Below are 18,022 nucleotides of genomic sequence, written 5' to 3' on the forward strand. Positions count from 1 at the left end.
ATATCTTTAAACATTTGGTCCTTAGCTGGTGGCACTATTCTGGGAGGTTGTGAGGCCTGACTGGTTGGGGTAACCTTTGTGGGTCATAACACTTCTTGCTTCCAGTGTCACTCTCTACTTTTCTGTTCTGACTGTCATGAAGAGTCTTGCCGTAGTTCCCACCCCCATGAGAGCTGCCAAAATGCTTTCTCCACCGTGATGTATTGGAATCCATTTGAAACCCTGATCCAAAATAAATCTTCCTTGTGTAAGTTACTGTCATCGGGTCTTCTGTAACAGCAACAAGAGAATTCACTGTTGCACAATGTCACAGCCATACTATTGGGCCTCGTACATATAGTCCTTGCTCAGTGTCTCAAAGGTGCTTAGTCATCAGATTCTGGGCCCAGTTTGTGATATCACACTGTCTCAGTGATCATCCAGAGTCATGCACAACCATGCAACTCCAACCTTACCTGTCTCATCGCCTGTCATGGTACACGCATTTCTACATGCTGTCCTCCTGCAGCTTGGTGACACCCTTGCCATCTTACACCAACCACCTCACCCACAATTAACCAGTCCTACACCATCTTACAAAGACACAGGGAACCACCTGGATGCTGTCCACAAAACTTCATGTATGCGGTTACATTTTTGGATGGTGATTTTCAGTTGTGAAATGTTACACCGCAGACTCCTCCAGGCTCATGTATTCATACATTTCTGTTAGATTCTGTCGTCAAAGAGCCCAGGTGCCACTCCACACCCCCACTAGACACTGACATTTATTTAGCCAAACACAAACTCATGGCTCCAGTTTCAGGTCTTTGGTGGTTTTATTTTACAAAATCTTTGAAGGTACAGGCAAGGCGATGTCTGCAGCCTGTTGGGTTGGGCTCTAAGAGGAGGAAGAAATGGGCATGGAGGCAGATGCCTGGAATCCCAGCTCGCAGGAACTGAGGCAGGAGGATGTCAAGTTTGAGTCTATCCCAGACTACATAGGGAATTCAAAGCCACCTGGGCTACAGAGTGAGACCCTGTCTCAATACAAAACAAAACAAAAAAAAACAGGAAAAAAAATGTCAGACATGGCAATACATGCCTATAATCCCAGTGCTTGGGAGGTAGAGGCAGGAGAATCAGGAATTTGTCATAGTCAGCCTGGGCTACAGAGATCCTGTCTCAAAAATAAAAATAAAAATAAAAATAAAAAAAGAGGGACACCTTCTCTGCCACAAGGCTTAGGCCATTTTGTGTACCTTCAAGAACTGAGGGGAGCCACCACAGTGGTACTGGTGGTAGGCGGCACAGGACCTGTGGGGAAAGAGGCTGCGGGCGATCCCAGCAGAGGTCCAGAGAAAGGCATAAGATGACTGACAGGTCCTGATAGCACCACAGGTCCCAAGCCCTGGTAGAGATGGGCAGTACCTGTAGTGCCCAGTGTCAAGCCTGAGGCCACCTCCCCACAATTCCCACCACTACTGCCACCAGCTACCACCATGAAGCCACCAGCTGGCCCTTCAGCTGCTCCTGCTCCTCCCAGACTTGAACCCCGCTTCTTTTTCCCTTTTCCAGAGGCCTTGCGGTTCCTAGTCTGAATTCCATCCTTCCGCATGGTCAATGGTCGGTTTACCTGGAGAAAGGGAGACCACAGGGTTGCCAGCTCCAGCCCTTTGTGTGTATATCTTTGGGCTAGGGACATCCTCTCAACCCCACTGTTTTAAGAATATGGAATTAATTCAATGACTAGGGCGATGTACTCAAGGCCGCTGGTGTAGAGAAACATGTGGCCGTGAGGCCCTGAACTTGGAATATCCTCCTAGACTGACAAGAGGTACCCAAGACTTAGTGCATGGGAGGGAAAGGTAGTGGAGGTGGCAAGAAGAGAAAGGGGAGAGAGGGGAAGGACAGAAAGGAGGCCTGAGATGGGAAGAGTGGCTGAGCGTGAGGAGAAGCGAATAGAGAAAGAAATCGCGAGAAGAGAAAGCTGAGAGAAGCGGAAGGGAGGGCAAAGGAGGAAGACTCTGGGCAGGAGAGGGAGTTCAAGGTGTGTGGGGACACCACCGTGGAGGAAGGACGGCAAGCACCATGAAGGAGAGTTGTCACCTGGTGTAGCTTGTAGTAGAGGCCACAGGCATTGCACACGGGATCTCCACTGGCATTTCTGCGCCAGAGGGTTGTGGTGGTCGTTTGGCAGTTAGTACACTGAGTGCCTGCCCGTTTGCTGACAATCTGAGGGACAAAAGGATGTAGATCAGAGCTCTGGGAAAGTAGAAGTTGGGGCCTGAGAAAAGGGGTGGGAGTCCCACTCCCAGAGGCATGTGAGTCACACTGAATGCAAGTTTTCCTATCAAGGATAAGGAAATTACTTAATTTTAATATTATTGTTATTTTGTTTTTTTCGAGACAGGGTTTCTTTGTGTAGTCCTGGCTATTCTGGATCTAGCTCTATAGACCAGCCTGGCCTTGATTTCACAGAACTCCTGCTTCTGCCTCCTCTACCACTGTCTGCCAAGGACTTTATTTTATTTTAATCTGTGTGAGACTCCTTCCGTCTCTGGTTTTCAACTTTGGCCACATATCTGAATCTTTTGAAAGAAGCCAGGTGTGGTGACTCATACCTACATTCCTGGCCCTCAGGAAACAGAGGCAAGAGGATCGTGACAAAGTCAAAACCAATCCGGTGTACATAGTTCCAGGCCAGCCAGGATGACATAACAAAGCCCCATTTCAAGCAAAAAACAAAAAACAAAAAACAAATCAAAGCAAAACAAAGAATTTCTTGGGAAGCTACAGAAATCTCGGAGCTGGGGGTGTAATCTTATGGTAGAGTACCTGCCTAGCATGCATGAGGCCTGGGACTCCATCCCCAGCGCAGAAAACAAAATCCTTTTGCCCAGTTCAGTGATGTCCTGCCTTCTGTAAGAAGGCATCCAAGGAGATTACAATGTGAACCATAAGCAATAAGCCCACTTATGGATGTGGTGAAGTTTTTCACACAAATTTGAGAACAGGGTTTCTGTTTGAAGCCTCAAAGGGTAGGTAAAGGATGAGAGTTCTAGATCAGAGTAGGGCTCCTGCATAGGAAAGGGATGGGTGTGTCCCCATGGGGAAAGGATGAGGGTGAGGGCAAGTATACGATGTGTTGGAGACAAACATGAGTTGGGCAGGGGTTCCTGTAGGAGGGAAGAATATGGCCTCTTGTCCTGGGCTGGAACTCATCTGCATAAGTCAGGCTAACCCCTGGTCTTACCAATCGCTTCTTGGGACGGATGAGAGGCCGATTCTGGCCATTCATCTTGTGATACAGACCGCAGGCGTTGCACAGGTAGTGGCCTGTTCTGTCCCTTCGCCACAGTGGAGTGGCTGTTGCTCCACAGTTCACACACTCTCTGGCCTCTGGTGGGTGAACAGAGAAAAAAGTTAAGCATTAACTCAGCTTAACTTTACCTTGAGCTACCTAGCCCAACTCATCCTCCCTGTCCTTTTTGAGAGCCTCACCACAAGGGGCCAACGGGAGGCTTCCGTGAAACTTGGGGGAAGAATAGGCTGCAGAACCGAGAGGGCTCCCCGTGGGAGAAAAGAAAGGACCAGGAAAGTCAGGTCCTGCGTAAGCACTGCTGTTGACAGGCAGTGATGCCGGCAGTGCAGTCCCCAGGGTCAGGAGGTCTGGACTCAGTCGCTCTGTCTTCAAGGTTTCCAAGAAGGTGGTGCTGCTTTTCCCTTCAGGCTCTTCCAGGGCCTGAGGAGGGCCATCCTCGTGGCTGGGGCACACAGTTGAAGCAGGGTACAGCCCCGTCTTGCTGTAGGCCCAGCTAGCATAAGGTGAGCCTCCTGGAATTCCCTCCATACAGTTGAGAAGCGGGTACACCTGAAAGACTGTTGGAGGGGTACAGGGTGGAGGGGGGAGAAGGAGAGCAATAAACCTAAGGGTAATCAATGTTATGGTGTCCATCAGTCCCAACATGGCAGCTAGGTTTCCAATCTTCCCACAACAATTTGTTTGTTTGTTTATGTTTTTTTCAAGACAGGGTTTCTCTGTAGCTTTGGAGCCTGTCCTGGAACCAACTCTTGTAGACCAGGCTGGTCTTGAACTTACAGAGATCTGCCTGCCTCTGCCTCCCAAGTGCTGAGAGTGTGCGCCTCCACCACGCAGCCACAATAGTTCCTGGATAACTCCTGGGTTCTAAGTCCCTCTGGTCACTGTAGCAATGACAACACCGTCCTTCCCTTTCTGTCTGGGATTGCAATGACTACTGTCACCAAAGAGAGCTAACACATACTGCCAACCTTGCCTCTTAAAGTGTCCCTCCAGTAGGGCACACAGAAAGGAGTGCTGCTGTCGTAGGGGGAAGGGGTCAGTACATTCATACACACGGCTTCTATTTCCAAGATGACCCCCTAGGAGAATTGTGAACTGGCTAATGGTCTCTGTGGCAATCCTACCAGTCCTCAGCCAGTAACTACCCAGCAGTTACCTGGGGAATGTCTGTAGGCCTCCGTGTCCCTGTAGTAGGCCAGTGCAGTGGCTGCAGCTGTGCCTGCGCTTGGGGAAGTGGAGGAAGCTGCTGCATCCAAACCCTCAGGCCCTGAGGAGAAGAACCCTCCTGAATCTGGTGGTGATACCAGGGCAGAATCCACAAACTGTGGCAGGGGTTCTGAGGCTCCCAGGGCCCCTAGGCCAGGAAAATCCATGGAGAAACTGGGGTTTAACCTGTGAGGACAGGAAGGATTGTCAGACACAGAAATCCTTTTTCTCCAAGTCGTCACCTAGGACTCTGATTCTCCTTTTCAGCACTCAGATTCGTTTCCTCTTCGCTTCCTCCCTTCTCAGGCCTTTCTCTCTCCTGTCTCGCTTTCCATCTTCACTTCCTACCCATCTTCCTTCCTTTGAGCACTTCCTCATTTCTTCTTACTGCCTCCCTTGTCTTTCTTCCCTCCATCCTCAACTGCTCATCTTCCTACCCTTTCCTCTTCCTCTTATTCCCATCCCTCCTCCTCTCTCTCACCTCCATGTCTTCTCTCTTCCCTCTTGTCTTCCCCCTTCCTGTTTCCACTGTCATCTGTCTCATTCCTTTCTCCCTTCCTTGTTCCCCGTCTCATGTGCCATGTTTCTCTTCCTCTTTCTGTATCTCCTCCTTCCTTCTCTTTTACTCTGCTCTCTACCTTCCAACCTTCCTCTTTCTCCTCCTCCCGTGAGCCTTCTCTTCTCTCTTTTCTCCCATCCTTCTATTTCTTCTTTTTATTCTCTCTTCTCCTTCCTTTCTTCTTCTATGGAGGCAAAGTGTGCAACCAAGGTCCCTTGGACCCCTTGACAGCTCCCTCAGGACCTTGGGGTTCACCCTTCTGTGCTCCCCAACTTCATCCTATCTGTTGTATCTCGCCATCTGACTTTCTCAGAAACCCGTGGTTTCCGGCTTTACCCCCTCCCCCACCTCAGTTGTGTCTGTAGACAGAGGGCCCCATTAGTTCCTCCCTGCTCTATGAGGGGTCAGTACCCCTGCCTCCACACTTCTTATCTCTGCCATCCCCGCCCAACTTTTGAAATCACCCCAAAGCTACTGGCTTCCTCTGAGGAGAGTGACAGGTGGGAGGTGTTCCCACCCTGGTATCCTCCCTCTGGGGGAAAGGGTCTGTTTCAGGAACCTTCAAGTCTCACCACTCTTGCTCGACCTCAGTTTCCCCATCTGCTATAGTGGAGGTGGTACACTAAGAGCTGGGTGGTGACCCTTTGCCTCTGTCTTATATTGCATGTCTATCTCTTTAACTCTCTGGCTCCCTGGGTTTCTCCCTCCATTTCCTTTCAGGGCTGACTGTTTTCCCTACATCTTGCTATGCTTCTAGGATGGACCTTTGAAAAAAAAGATTTTATCTTTGTGTGTTTATGTAGTGGGGGGCGGGTACATGCACACACATATGGGAAAGACAGAAAACATGGGTGTCGGTCCTCACTTTCCACCTTTTTAAAGACAGGCGCCCTTCCTATTTTTCTACTGCGTGCATACACCAGGAGAGGCCTGTGAGTTTCCCGAGATTCTCCTCCACCTCCCATTTCCCCATAAGTATGCTGGGGCTATTGATGTGCATGCTACTGCATCAGCATGGATTCTGGGGATTTGAACTCAGGTCCTCACACTTATGCAGCAAATAATTTATTCACTGAGTTGTCTCCCCAACCATGTAGGGTGTATCTTGCCCCCCTTTCTATGCTTTTATGAATTTGTGTGTCCTGCCCTTCTTTTATCCATCCATGTATGACCATATCTAATATCTTTTAATTTCTTTATGTCTTTGTACCTTTCTCAACTTGCCTTCTGTATCTGTTACTATTGCTTTCTCCTATACTCCTACTGCTTACTGTCTCTTCAGTCTTTCCAAGTCTGAATCTCTTTGCCTCCCAGTGCCTGTTCCTCCCATTTCTTTCTCTGACCTTGAACTGTCCCCACAGCTCACAGGGCACTATTCCCACAGCTCACTACGTGCGCCTTACTACACACAGCCTGTAAAGGAGTTGCAGAGCCTGCCCCTGCCCCTGCCCCTGCCCCTGTAGGGAGAAGTGGGAGACAGACTGAGGACAAGACCACCTTCCCTACCCACTGAGTAGATCAGCAAGGGCTGACCCCAGGGTTGGGGATCTTGCTGGGGATAAGACAGCTCATAATTGTGTCCACCATCACCTTGACCTCAGAATTCCCACATTTTTTTTGGACAGTATCTCTTCTCCCTCTTGACCACCAGTTTACCTTCCCTCCCTCTGCTTCCTCTACGATTGTTTCTGACTCTCCATGACTCGTTCTCCCTTCATTTTTCCTTCTCTCCTTTCTGTTTCTGCCTCTCTCTTGTTTTCTGTCCACGGTCCTCCTTCTGCCTCTCCTCTGATGGCACTGCTACTCTTTCTGTCTAACTTTTTCTTTGAGTCTCTATTTCACCTTCATGTGTTTTGTGCCTCAATGGTCTTTCTCTCAGTGTCTCTGTCTCTTGTTTCCCAGTTCTTTCTGTGCCCCTCCTCTCTGTGTCACTCCATCTCCTGATCTCTTTCTCTGTCACCATCCTCCATCTCCGGCCTCACTGCCCGCCCCCGGACCTCTCACCTTGGTGGGTTCAGAGCTGCCCACCCCTCCTGTAGCAAGGACCCACCCCCCCACCCCAGTTATCACTCTCCCTGACAAGAGATAAAGTTTATCTCAAGGCTGGGGGATATGAGAGCTCCTTATCAGCTGCCTCACTAGAGAAAGTGCTGCCCTAGCCAGGAGGCACAGAAGCTGCACCTACAGCTCTCCCTGGGCCCAGCCCCTCACCCCAGGTAACAGCCTTTGCCCAGGCCTCAACAAGGGTCCCTTGGGGCCAAAGGCACTGAGGCAGGATCTGGGGAGCAGATGTAGTACTTTGGGGCTCGAGGGAGAGTTTCAGACTCCAATGTGGAGTTGAAGTCAGAAGTTTGGGTATGGCTATGGAGTTTAGGAAAGGAAATCATGAGTTTGAGAAGTAGAGCCGAGCTTAAAAGTTCAGACACACATTTTGGGTTCAAAGCTGGATTAGGGAAACATGGGGTTAGGGAATCAGGGGTGAAGTTTGCAAAGTTAGAAATGTAGTGTAAAGGAGAGAGAGGTTCTGCGGGTCATGGTAAAATAGGAGAGAGGCAAGGTCTTTTCCTGGGCAGCTGTTAGGTTTAGGAGAGAGAGGGCAGACCGGACTGTGGCTGGTGTCTAGATGAAGTCTGGGAACACAGAAAGAGTGGGAGAAGCCAAAAGGGACTCGGAGTAGAAAAGGTGCGGAAAGAGTGGGATTCAGCGAGCAGTTAGACCTTAGAGCTTATAGAAGACGGCCACAAGGGTCACTGTGATAGAATAGATTTGGGGAGAGAAAACTTAGTGTCTAAAGTAATGAACGCATTTTGGCCAAGAAGTAGGGGAAGGAGGCCATTTGGGGTGGCCAGAGAGAAGACCCAGGGAGCAGGCATAGGGTCTGAAAGGCAAAGATGGGGGGTTAAAGCTAGGGTTAGACAGATCAGAGACAGGTGCCGTTAGCCAGAAAGACGTGGGTAGAAACAGAAGTATTCACTTGGGAGTAGAAATGGGAGACCTAGGGAAGCCAAAGTGAATATTTTTCTTCTTCAGGAGATCGAGAGGCAGAGACAAGTTTCAATTAGTGGAAATACAATTTGGGACAGAGATAAGAGCATGGGGGATGAAGGCATAGTTTTTTGGTTTTTTGCGAGGTAATATCTATGGATGATAGGCCTGGGAGGAGGAGGAGAGCACTGAGGGGTTAGAGGACATAGGCATCTTAGAAGGAATGGTGCCAAGTTGGGGCAGACAGAAGAAGGGTTTGCGGGGAGAGATGGAGGCTGGAAGCAGAAGAAGTCTGGGGAGCTGTGGAAGAATTCGGGGATGACCCACATTTTAGGGACAAGATGTGGGTCAGAAAGCCTGGAGCAGGCTTGGGCAGCAGGCTGGGGTTGCCTTGCTGGAGGCTCTTTGGGAATTGAGACTGACCTGGGATGGTTGATGCGAGGGTTCAGCCACCTTAGTGATGTGGTGGAGCTCAGAGATCCCAAGGGGTGTCCTCACTGGCCTTGGCCTTTGAGGCTCCCTTCCTCCCTCCCTCTTGCCAGCCCGCCCTCCCTCCCACCCACCTACCTTCTCCCTCCTCTTTCCTCCCCAGGGAGTGGCTGGTGCCCGAGTGGGTGGGGCGGTGCCGGGGAGGGGGTGTGCCGCCTACTTGTGGGGGACCTCTTAGGCACTGGTACTCCCTCCACCCTTCCTGTCTATCCTGTAGATTGTTGGATCTAGTTCGCCTTTGACTTCTTTGGAGTCCAGTGTCTAGTCAAGTGAGCTCTAGTCAAGATACATGGCAATATTAAATATAAGTTTCACGCACCACTAGCAAAGCCCCTACTCTGTGCCAGGCTATGTGTGAACTGGACCTGTATTGTGTGTGAGCCCTCCTGGATTCTGGGAGAGGAGTGGTATAGCTGTACCCATTTTGCAGGTGAGAAGAATGAGGTTTATGGAGATCTGGGAGTGTTTCAACTAGAACCTGTGAGCCACCTTTATGGACCAGCCTCAGAGACTAGGCTAGGAGCAGTGGAGTGGAGGTATACTTCTTTAGTGTCTGGGGCTTGTGCCTGGGGCTTACGCCAGCTCTGGCCTGCTCTGGGGCAGCAGATAAGTCTTATCAGATGGAGGCGACTGTGGCTGTTGGTGCCGCAGTAACAGGCTGTCTTGGGGTTGGGGGGCAGGGTGGGGGATGCACACAGGGACTGTGCCTCAACTTGTTGCCCGCCATACGTTAGAGGCGGGAAACTGAGGGGACACCTAGAGTGGACTCCTTTGTGAGTCCCCGAGGATTGGGATAAGATGACCAATGGGACGGATAGTAAGTGAGAGAGAGGCAGAGGCGGGAACAGAGATATACAGGAGATGGCAAAGAAGAGACAGACGGACAGCCGTAAATAAAGGAAAGAGACAGAGAAGTGGAAGGAGGCAAGGGGCACCTAGAGAGATTCAGAGAGCCTGAGATGTTAAACATGTAGGGAGAGTCAAAGAGACAAGATGGGGCAGAGCTGGACAGGAGGCAAACGAAAGAAAAACCTGGAAATGGCAGGGGCCAAGGGCATAGACAGAGAAAGGAAGGAGGAAGTAAAAAATAATGTTGGAGAGAGATGCACAGTGCCGGAGTCTGAGAGTATGACCCCCAGGGGGAACTATCTAGGATATGCTCCATGTTGGTGGCATTGGTGTGAGGATGTGGCTGGCGTGACTGTGGCTCTGCTGTCAGCTTGCGCTGAGGGGCCAGCTCTCCAGCCCTGGTCACTGGATGCTTACAGTCCACCCTATCTTCTTGTCTCGCTCCACTAGTGCCTCACACCCACACAAACCTCTGTCAGTAGATTCTGAGCACCGTGTCTGCATAAAAATCATCGCGCACGCGCACACACACACACACACTCACACTCACACTCGGCACTGCATTTGGATTCTCATATGACTTTCTGTCATAGCCCTAGAAATTTCTCACTTGGGGAGACTGAGACCCATCAAGGGGAAAGACAAGGACAAAGCCATGAGTCAGTAGGGTCAGTTAGCCTGCCTACCAGCCTGTTCCAGAGGAGCTGATCTTCTTGTTGTGTTTCTCTGAAAGCCATTGTCCCCATAGGCTTTAAAAATGGCAGGCTTATGTTAAACTGCTGTGTGTCCCTTTCCTTTGGGGAACCCTTGTTTACCAAGGAAGGCCACAGAGTCTGGACCTGGGGCTAGCCCATCATTCTCTTCCAACCCAACCAGCTACTAGATGGGAGACCTAGACAGCGTTGGTTATTCATGAGTCACCATGCCCTCATCTGTAATGGGGTAACCATGATAGCTACTTCCATATAGGGGAGAATAAATGAATTTGAATGTGAAGTGATCCAATTGTCTTTAATCTGAGTTCTCAACATATCAAATATTCCGTTTTTTTTATTGGGTACTTATGTGACTCTGCAATCTCCAAGTAGAGATTTGTCTCCTGGGTGCTTATTGTGTTAATTCTTGTTTTATAATCTAGTTCTTTTTATTTTATATGCATTAGTGTTTTGCCTGCATGTATGTCTGAGTGTGGGCATCAGATCTTGGAGTTATAGACAATTGTGAGCTGCCATGTAGGTGCTGAGAATTGAACCTGGGTCCTCTGGAAGAGCAGTCTGTGCTCTTAACCGCTGAGCCATCTCTCCAGCCCCACTATTTTAATTCTAATCTAAGATTTATTTATCTATCTATCTTTTGGGGTTTTTTTGTTTTGTTTTGTTTTGTTTGTTTTTTGTTTTTTGAGACAGGGTTTCTCTGTGGTTTTTTTGGAGCCTATCCTGGAACTAGCTCTTGTAGACCAGGCTGGTCTCGAACTCACAGAGATCCGCCTGCCTCTGCCTCCCTAGTGCTAGGATTAAAGGCATGCGCTACCACTGCCAGCCGACTATTATTTCTGTAGTGCTAGGGATGGAGCCTAATGCATCTCTCATGTTAGGCAAGAGCTTTGCAACTAAACCATACCCACAGCCTTAAAACTAATTTTTATCCATTCCAGTTCTAAGAACAACCTCCAGTTCTCACCCCCATCCTATGCTGGGAATATAACTGAGGGCCTTTCATATGCTGGGCATGTGCTTAGCCAACCGCTATATCCCCAGCACCCGATTCAGCTAGAACTTTTACCAGCAGGAACATAGCAATAAACAGACCACCAGGAGCAGCAGCATTGGTTGGCAGAATGCATGTACTGTGCTAAGTACTTTTCCTGGATAATTCTATTGCAGTCTTTGTGGTATATCACCACTCTTGCCTGCCAGACTGCAGTGAGGACACAGAAATGACACTTTCCAAGGCCTCTGGTACTCGTCTCAACTCTCACACTGACTGACTGCCTAATTTCTGGGCAAGTCATCCTCTGGGCTTTAGTTGCCTCTCCTGGAAAATGGTTATGGTTGTAGACTTTCCTTTCCCCACACCAAATGTAGTCTGCATGGCGCCTGCCTGGCACTCCACAAACTGTATGCTACGTAAACAATCATTCTCATCATTATTTAGTATTCCTATTTGCCGGGTTGAGGCTGGGGTGAGGTCTGTGGGGAAGCCTCATTGGGAAGGGAAGGCTAGAGGCATGTCCCATAAAATGGTGTGGTGCTCGGCGCACATCCCATTTCTTCATTCCTGGAGGTGACAAAGGGCTCAGTAAAGGAAATGAAGGGTGGGGAGTAGGGTGCCTCTGAGGCCAGGCCTCACCCCATTCCCTCCCCCATCCCTGTGGAGGGGGTGCAGGCCCAGAAGTCTGTGGCCACAGTTCAGCCAGCAGGGAGGCAGCTGGGAAGGCGTAGATAAGGGAATCAGCGGGGGCCAGGCTGGGCTTGGGGGAGCCCAGTGCGGGCGGGGGTGGGGTGTCCGGGTTGAAGCGACTTCTCTGTCAGGCTTCCATTTGAGACCCATGCCAATGTCCTCTCTTCCTGGAATCATTCCTTGACGGTTCCCTCTCCCTCCTGGCATCTTTTGAGGTTCTGGAGCCTCTGTTTGACTCAAGCCATAGCACTAAGGCTATCTGGGTCTCTTTGAGACTGGAGTTCACTGGAGGAGTGGTACAGAAAGTAGCAACCAAAACCTGACTAAGGAGTCATGTGTTTGACTCCAGAGTAAAACTGTTGGTTATTATCTCAAGAATTATTTTTAATCGGTACGTAATGATTATATATATTTATGGCACAGCACGGTCATTTGATACACGCACATAATGCACGATGGTTGAATTGGGGTGATTAGCATATCCACTTCTTTAAACACCAAGTACTGATGGTTTCTTAGAAGGGGAAAAAGTTGACTACATAGAAGGACTAGAATGAAGGTCATTAGAGGCTGGGAAGGGAAGGTTGAGTATGTCTAATGCCTTACAGCCCAGTAGAGTGGCTGGCTTGCAACAGCCAATTAAATGTAGTATTTGTTGTCATTATTTAATGATAAAGAAAATAACACAGAGAAGGACCTCCGGAGTGGCAAATGTAATCTCTGTCCTCAGGTTGAAGGCAGGAGTATCAGAAGTTCGAGGTCATTTTTAGCTACATTGTGAGTTTGAGAGCAGCCTTGAATATATAAAATTTTGTTTAAAACAAAAAAAAGTGGGGACCTGGGTTCAATCCCCAGCACCCACACAGGGGCTCACAAACAACTGTAACCCCCCTTCCAGGGGATCTGTTGCCTATGTCTCACCTTTGTAGGCACCACGTGTTACACAGGCAAAGCACTCATACACATGAAAATAAATCTTATTTAAAATGGCCATAGCGATGAATAAAGTAACTGATACACGAATGTTCTATTTGTCTTTGTATTCTTCCCAGTGGTCTATACTGTTTGTTTTCATCTTTTCTAACAGAATACATCTCTTTGCTCTCAGGTCAAAGCTAACCAACCCTATATACAGTCACCAATGGTTCTTATAGCTCTTGAATTCTTCCTTTTTCTAAGTTTTGTTTTCTTTTGTTGTTGAGACATGATTTCACTATGTAGCTCTGGCTGGCCTGGAACTTTCTCTGTGGATTAGGCGAGCTTTGAATTCACAGAAATCAGCCTGCCCCTGTGTCCCCCTCCGCTATGATTAAAGGTGTGTACCGCCTTGCCTGATTCTACTTTATTTAAAGGGTTATTTTAGATTTATTTTTATGTTATGTGTACAGGTGTTTTGCATGTATTTCTGGTATCTTCAAATGCCAGAAGAAGACATTGTATCTCCTGGAACTGGGGTTACAGGTGGTTGTGAGCCACCATACGGGTGCAAGGAAAAGAACCCAGGTCCTCTGGAAGAGTAGCCAGTGCTCTTAACTGCTGAGCCATCTCTCAACCCAGATTCTTCCATCTTTGAGCTCATTTCTAATTTATAATATAAATTACACAAATAAATATGTAGGTTTTTTTTTAAGAAAAAGAAAACAATGAAACTACCTGGTTACAAGTAGTAAGTAGAGGACGACTTCACTTCAGATTTTTTTTACAAAATTAGGAATGAACATGAGCTGGGTGGTGGTGTCACACACCTTTAATCCCAGCACTTGGAGGCAGAGGCAGTGGATTTTAGTGTGTTTGAGTCCAGCCTGGTCTACAGAACGAGTTTCAGAACAACCAGGGCTGTTACACAGAGAAACCCTGTCTCGGAAAACCAAAAGAATGAGCATGCGTACACAAAACTAGAAGGAGTACGGGGTGTAGCTCAGTGATAGAGCTGTGGCTTAGAATTGTTGAGGTTCAAGCCTCAACACTAAAAGCAAAACAGAAATTATATGTTAACATATCAACATTAATTCTGTGCAGTAACCAAATTTTCTTCCCTTTGCTTCTGTGTATTTTTTGAAACAGTTATTTCTGTAAAAAGCAAAGACACTGAAGAGAAGCCATTATGGTTATCACTATTATTATTTGAGACAAGATCTCAATGGAGTCCAGGATGGCCTCAAGTACAGTCTCCCAAGCACTGGGGCCATAGGTATATGCAAGCACCATACTTTGACTATAATTAGCCTGGCAAGACCTGAGATATCCTAAGGAGAGACGCTTGTGCCCTTCCTTCTACTGGCAGGCTATTGAGAAAATAGAGTCCAAGAAACTACAATTTTCCCAGGATGCTCTCTAGAAGGAAAAGGCTAGAACTCTAGTGCCAGCTAAAGGTGGAGTTTGTCTCCTGGAAAGAGATTCACGTAATTCTGACAGCTTATCAAATCACCTTGCCAGACAGACTAGAGCCAAGATAGTCAGTAAGTCAGTCATGTGTCCGTGGTGGGCAGTACCACACCTTTGACCAGAACTGCTTAGTTATGTATACTCCTGCATTCTGTTTAAACCCAAACCTTTCAGGACCCTGGAAAACAGACTTGGAGGCGGGTAGAAGACTTGGGGATAGAGGATGGAGAGGAGATAAGGTCACTAGACTGCTTTATTCTTTTACCAACGTGGCCATTTTGAATAAATCACCTTGTCCCTCTAGTTGGTGGACTGAACCTGTTTTTTTGGGCTGCCTGGGCCTAAGCTCTGACCCTGATAATTCTGGGTATTTTATTTTTTAGATTTTTAAATTTGTGTGTGTGTATGTGTGTGTGTATGCATGTATGTATGTATGTATGTGTACCCTGTGCATACAGGGGCTAGAAGAGGGTGTTGAATCCCCTAATACTGGAATTACAGCCAGTTGTGAGCCACCTGATGTGGATGCTGGCACCTGAACTTTGGTTTTCCACTAAAGTAGCAAGTAAGTGCCTTAACCACTGAGCCATTTCTTTAGCCCCAGGTCTTTATTTTCAATATGCATTTTTGTATCGCGAGCCTCCTCTATTCCCTACCTCCAGTCTTTGCTAAATTACCAAGTGAAGAAGTACAGAATGTAATACCAATACCGCTTGACACTGGACAATCTCAATCCTGTCCCGCTCTCAAAAGGTCGTCTTCCAGTGTCACCATTCAGGCAAGAATAAAAACTGAGAAAGAGACATCATTGAAAGAATTTCAAATTAGGGATATGTCTGTTAGTCAAAACTTCTTAGCTAGAAATAACTTTGGGAACTGGAGTTCTTCCATCCTTACATTGAAGTGTTTTCAAGAGGGACTACCATTAAGATCAAGAAAGAAGTAAGACAAAAGATAGACAGAGGCGTTTTTTGTATTACCATTGTCTGTCTAGTCTAAGTCACTTTTCTGTTTTGAGACAAGGTCTCGTAACACAGACAGACTTGAAATTTGCTCTTCAGCCAAGGCTGGCTTTGAACTCCTGATGCTTTTGCCTGCACTTCCCAGATGCTAGAATTAGAGGTCTACCCCACCCACTATACCTGACACAAATCACCTTTTATAGCAAGTTAGTACAATTCATTTTCCAAAACATTTTTCTTCCTTCCTTCCTTCCTTTTTTTGTTTTTTCAAGACAGGGTTTCTGTGTAACAGCACAGCTGTCCTGGAACTCACTCTGTAGACCAGGCTGGCCTCGAACCCAGAGATCTGCCTGCCTCTGCCTCCCAAGAGCTGGGATTAAAGTTATGGTCCACCATACAAGGTTCCAAAACATTTTCTAAACTAGAAAAGTACAAAAAAATACATTAAAATAGCTGTTACTAGGCACGGGGCGGGGGTGTCCTTCCAACTTAATGGCAATTAGAATGAAGTGGAGCCAGAGAAAGGGGCACTTCAAGCAAATATGAATTTCACAAGGCAGGGGGCACAGCTTGGGGAAAGAAGAATGGAGAGGGAGCAGCGCTGAGTGAGAACTAGGCCAGTTCCGTAAACAAAGAGTCTGTCTTTTACGCCACCCCAACAAGATTGCATTGTAGCCCAAGTGTAGCTGGAACTCCCTATGCCCTTGATAACCACGAACTCAGTCCTGCCCGGTACTCCCAAGTGTTGGGATTAGAGGGATAATTGACACATTTTCCCCTTCTTTTTCTTTTTTTTATTTATTTTTTTTGAGACAGATCTCTTTACACAGTACAGGCTGGCTCTGAACTGAAAATCTTCTTGCCACACCCTCCTTCCTGTTGGAGATTCAGGCCTGTGTCACCACGCCAAACACCCTCTTTTTTCTCGTTCAGGGTTTACTAGAAGGTTGGGGGTCTACTTGTTTTTCATTAGCTATGGGTACCCTTCTTTTTTCCCTTCCTTTCTTTCTTTCTTTCTTTCTTTCTTTCTTTCTTTCTTTCTTTTCTTTTCTTTTCTTTTTTCTTTTTTGAGACAGGGTCTTGCCATGTAGCCCTGGTAACATGGAACTTACCTCAGATATTGGGCTGTCCTAGAACTTGCAATGATCCTCCTGCCTCTGCCTCCTGAGCGCAAGGATTACAGTTGTTCGACTCTACGTCCAATCTTGAAAGATGTTTTCTCTGCAGAACGTTTTGGTCCTGGAGGAGTGGACTGTTCTCCCAGGAGCTGCTGCATTCCTGATTTGAACGGTCTGGCCTTGTGATAAGGGTGGCCCGAGATAACTGTTTAAAAAACCGTGTGAAAAAGGGTAGCAGAGAACACACACTTTTCAAAAAACTAATAACAAGTTCAAAGAGCCCAGTTTGTTATGGGGAAAGTATGTGTGACCGTTCCATACACAGTGTGGTCTACACTGGCCTCAGATTTGCTATGTAGCTGAGATGACTGAATTCCTGATTCTCTTGGGTCAACTTTCAGAGTTCGAGGATTGCAGTCTTGTACAACCATGCCTGGTTTTTATGCAGTTCTGAATACTGACTCCAGCCCCCACTGTGTATAAAAAGTACAAACTTTTTACTTTATTTATTTATTTTTTTAACTTTTTACTTTATTTTTGGTGTTTTTGAGACAGGATTTCACTGTGTGGCCCTGGCTGTCCTGGAATTCAAGCTGCAAACAAGGCTGGCCTTGAAGTCAGAGACCCACCTGCCTCTGCCTCCTGTTGGGATTAAAGGTGCACAGGCCGCAGCCGCCTCCACTCAGCAAGTATAAACTTTCACAAATTTTATTTTATGTGTGTTTCGTGTTGATTCTTGGTCCATGGTGTTAGTGTGGAGGCTGGAGGACAGCTTCCAGGAATTGGACCTAGGGCTTGAATTCTGGTAGTCAGGCTTGGTGGGAGGTGCCTTTACTGGCTGAGCTAACTCACTAGCCCTCATTATTAAAGCTGTTATACTGAGGACTGGAGACAGGGCTCAGCAATTAAGGGCACCTACAGCTCTTGCAGAGGAGTTGCGTTTGGTTCCCAGCATCCACTTGATGCCTCATAATCATCAGTAACCCCAGATCCAGGGAGTCCTGTAACCTCTTCGATATATACTCTCTTCTGAGAGTATATATATATATATATATTAGAGGAGCACGTGGTGCCCAGACATATATGCAGGTGATACACCCCCACACATAAGATAAATATAAAAATGTGTTTCAAAACCCTTTTACACCAAGCTGGTAGCACACACCCACATATTCACCCCAGGGCAAATTATTTACTCTTCTAATTGCCCTTGTAGCACCTCCCCCCCCCCCCAAGGTCACACCGCAGATAAATATGGACACAGGAACAGCGTTCCTCAACTCAAGAGCTTCATTTTTTTTTCTTGATCCCACGTGACAAAAGTGGTGTGGAACAGACCTGAGAAAAATGTCAGTCTTTCACAAACTTCTTTCTTGGCATAGAAGGGAGACACAGAAAGACAGCAAAGCTGGGGACTAAGCCTGTGGCTTTGGCATGCCAGCATTCTACCACTGAGCGACGTCCCCAGCATCTGCTGGGCCATTGCGTCTCACTAGTAGCCCCTTTCTGGGGAAGCACAGAAAGACAGGTTCCATGCAAGCCCCACAGGTTGCTCTTTTGGCAGCAATCAGTCGTTTTGGTTTTGCACCATTCAAAGATTACAGAGGAAGCGCCCCATGGTACAAATGTGTGGACGGTGACAGATCTTTGCTTGGGGCTTCTGGATAAAAGCAAAGCAAGTGTTCTGGAAGTTGAGATCAGGAAGGCAACTTCTAGAAACAAGTAGATTCCCAGGAGCCCATGAAAAGCACTTAAATTTCTGATT

The 18,022-nt window shown here is 47.5% G+C and overlaps 1 protein-coding gene across 2 annotated transcripts; it reads right to left on the reverse strand.

The window, feature by feature from the left end:
- Nucleotides 1-810: 810 nt before the first annotated feature.
- Gata1 (GATA binding protein 1) lies at nucleotides 811-16,384 on the reverse strand. 2 transcript variants are annotated; one of them, XM_075957320.1, is made up of 6 exons: nucleotides 16,252-16,384; nucleotides 4,461-4,696; nucleotides 3,484-3,861; nucleotides 3,236-3,381; nucleotides 2,089-2,214; nucleotides 811-1,615 (listed from the first exon to the last, which is right to left on the reverse strand). In XM_075957320.1, exons 2-6 carry the CDS (start codon nucleotides 4,675-4,677, stop codon nucleotides 1,244-1,246), a joined length of 1,239 nt encoding a protein of 412 aa, XP_075813435.1. In that variant the 5' UTR covers nucleotides 4,678-4,696; nucleotides 16,252-16,384; the 3' UTR covers nucleotides 811-1,243. The 2 variants fall into 2 exon arrangements, with proteins under 2 accessions (XP_075813435.1, XP_075813433.1); XM_075957318.1 differs by lacking the exon at nucleotides 16,252-16,384 and adding an exon at nucleotides 8,478-8,561.
- Between the last annotated feature and the right edge of the window lie 1,638 nt (nucleotides 16,385-18,022).

The sequence above is a fragment of the Microtus pennsylvanicus genome, chromosome X (assembly GCF_037038515.1).
Source record: "Microtus pennsylvanicus isolate mMicPen1 chromosome X, mMicPen1.hap1, whole genome shotgun sequence".
In the NCBI taxonomy this organism is placed as follows: domain Eukaryota; kingdom Metazoa; phylum Chordata; class Mammalia; order Rodentia; family Cricetidae; genus Microtus; species Microtus pennsylvanicus.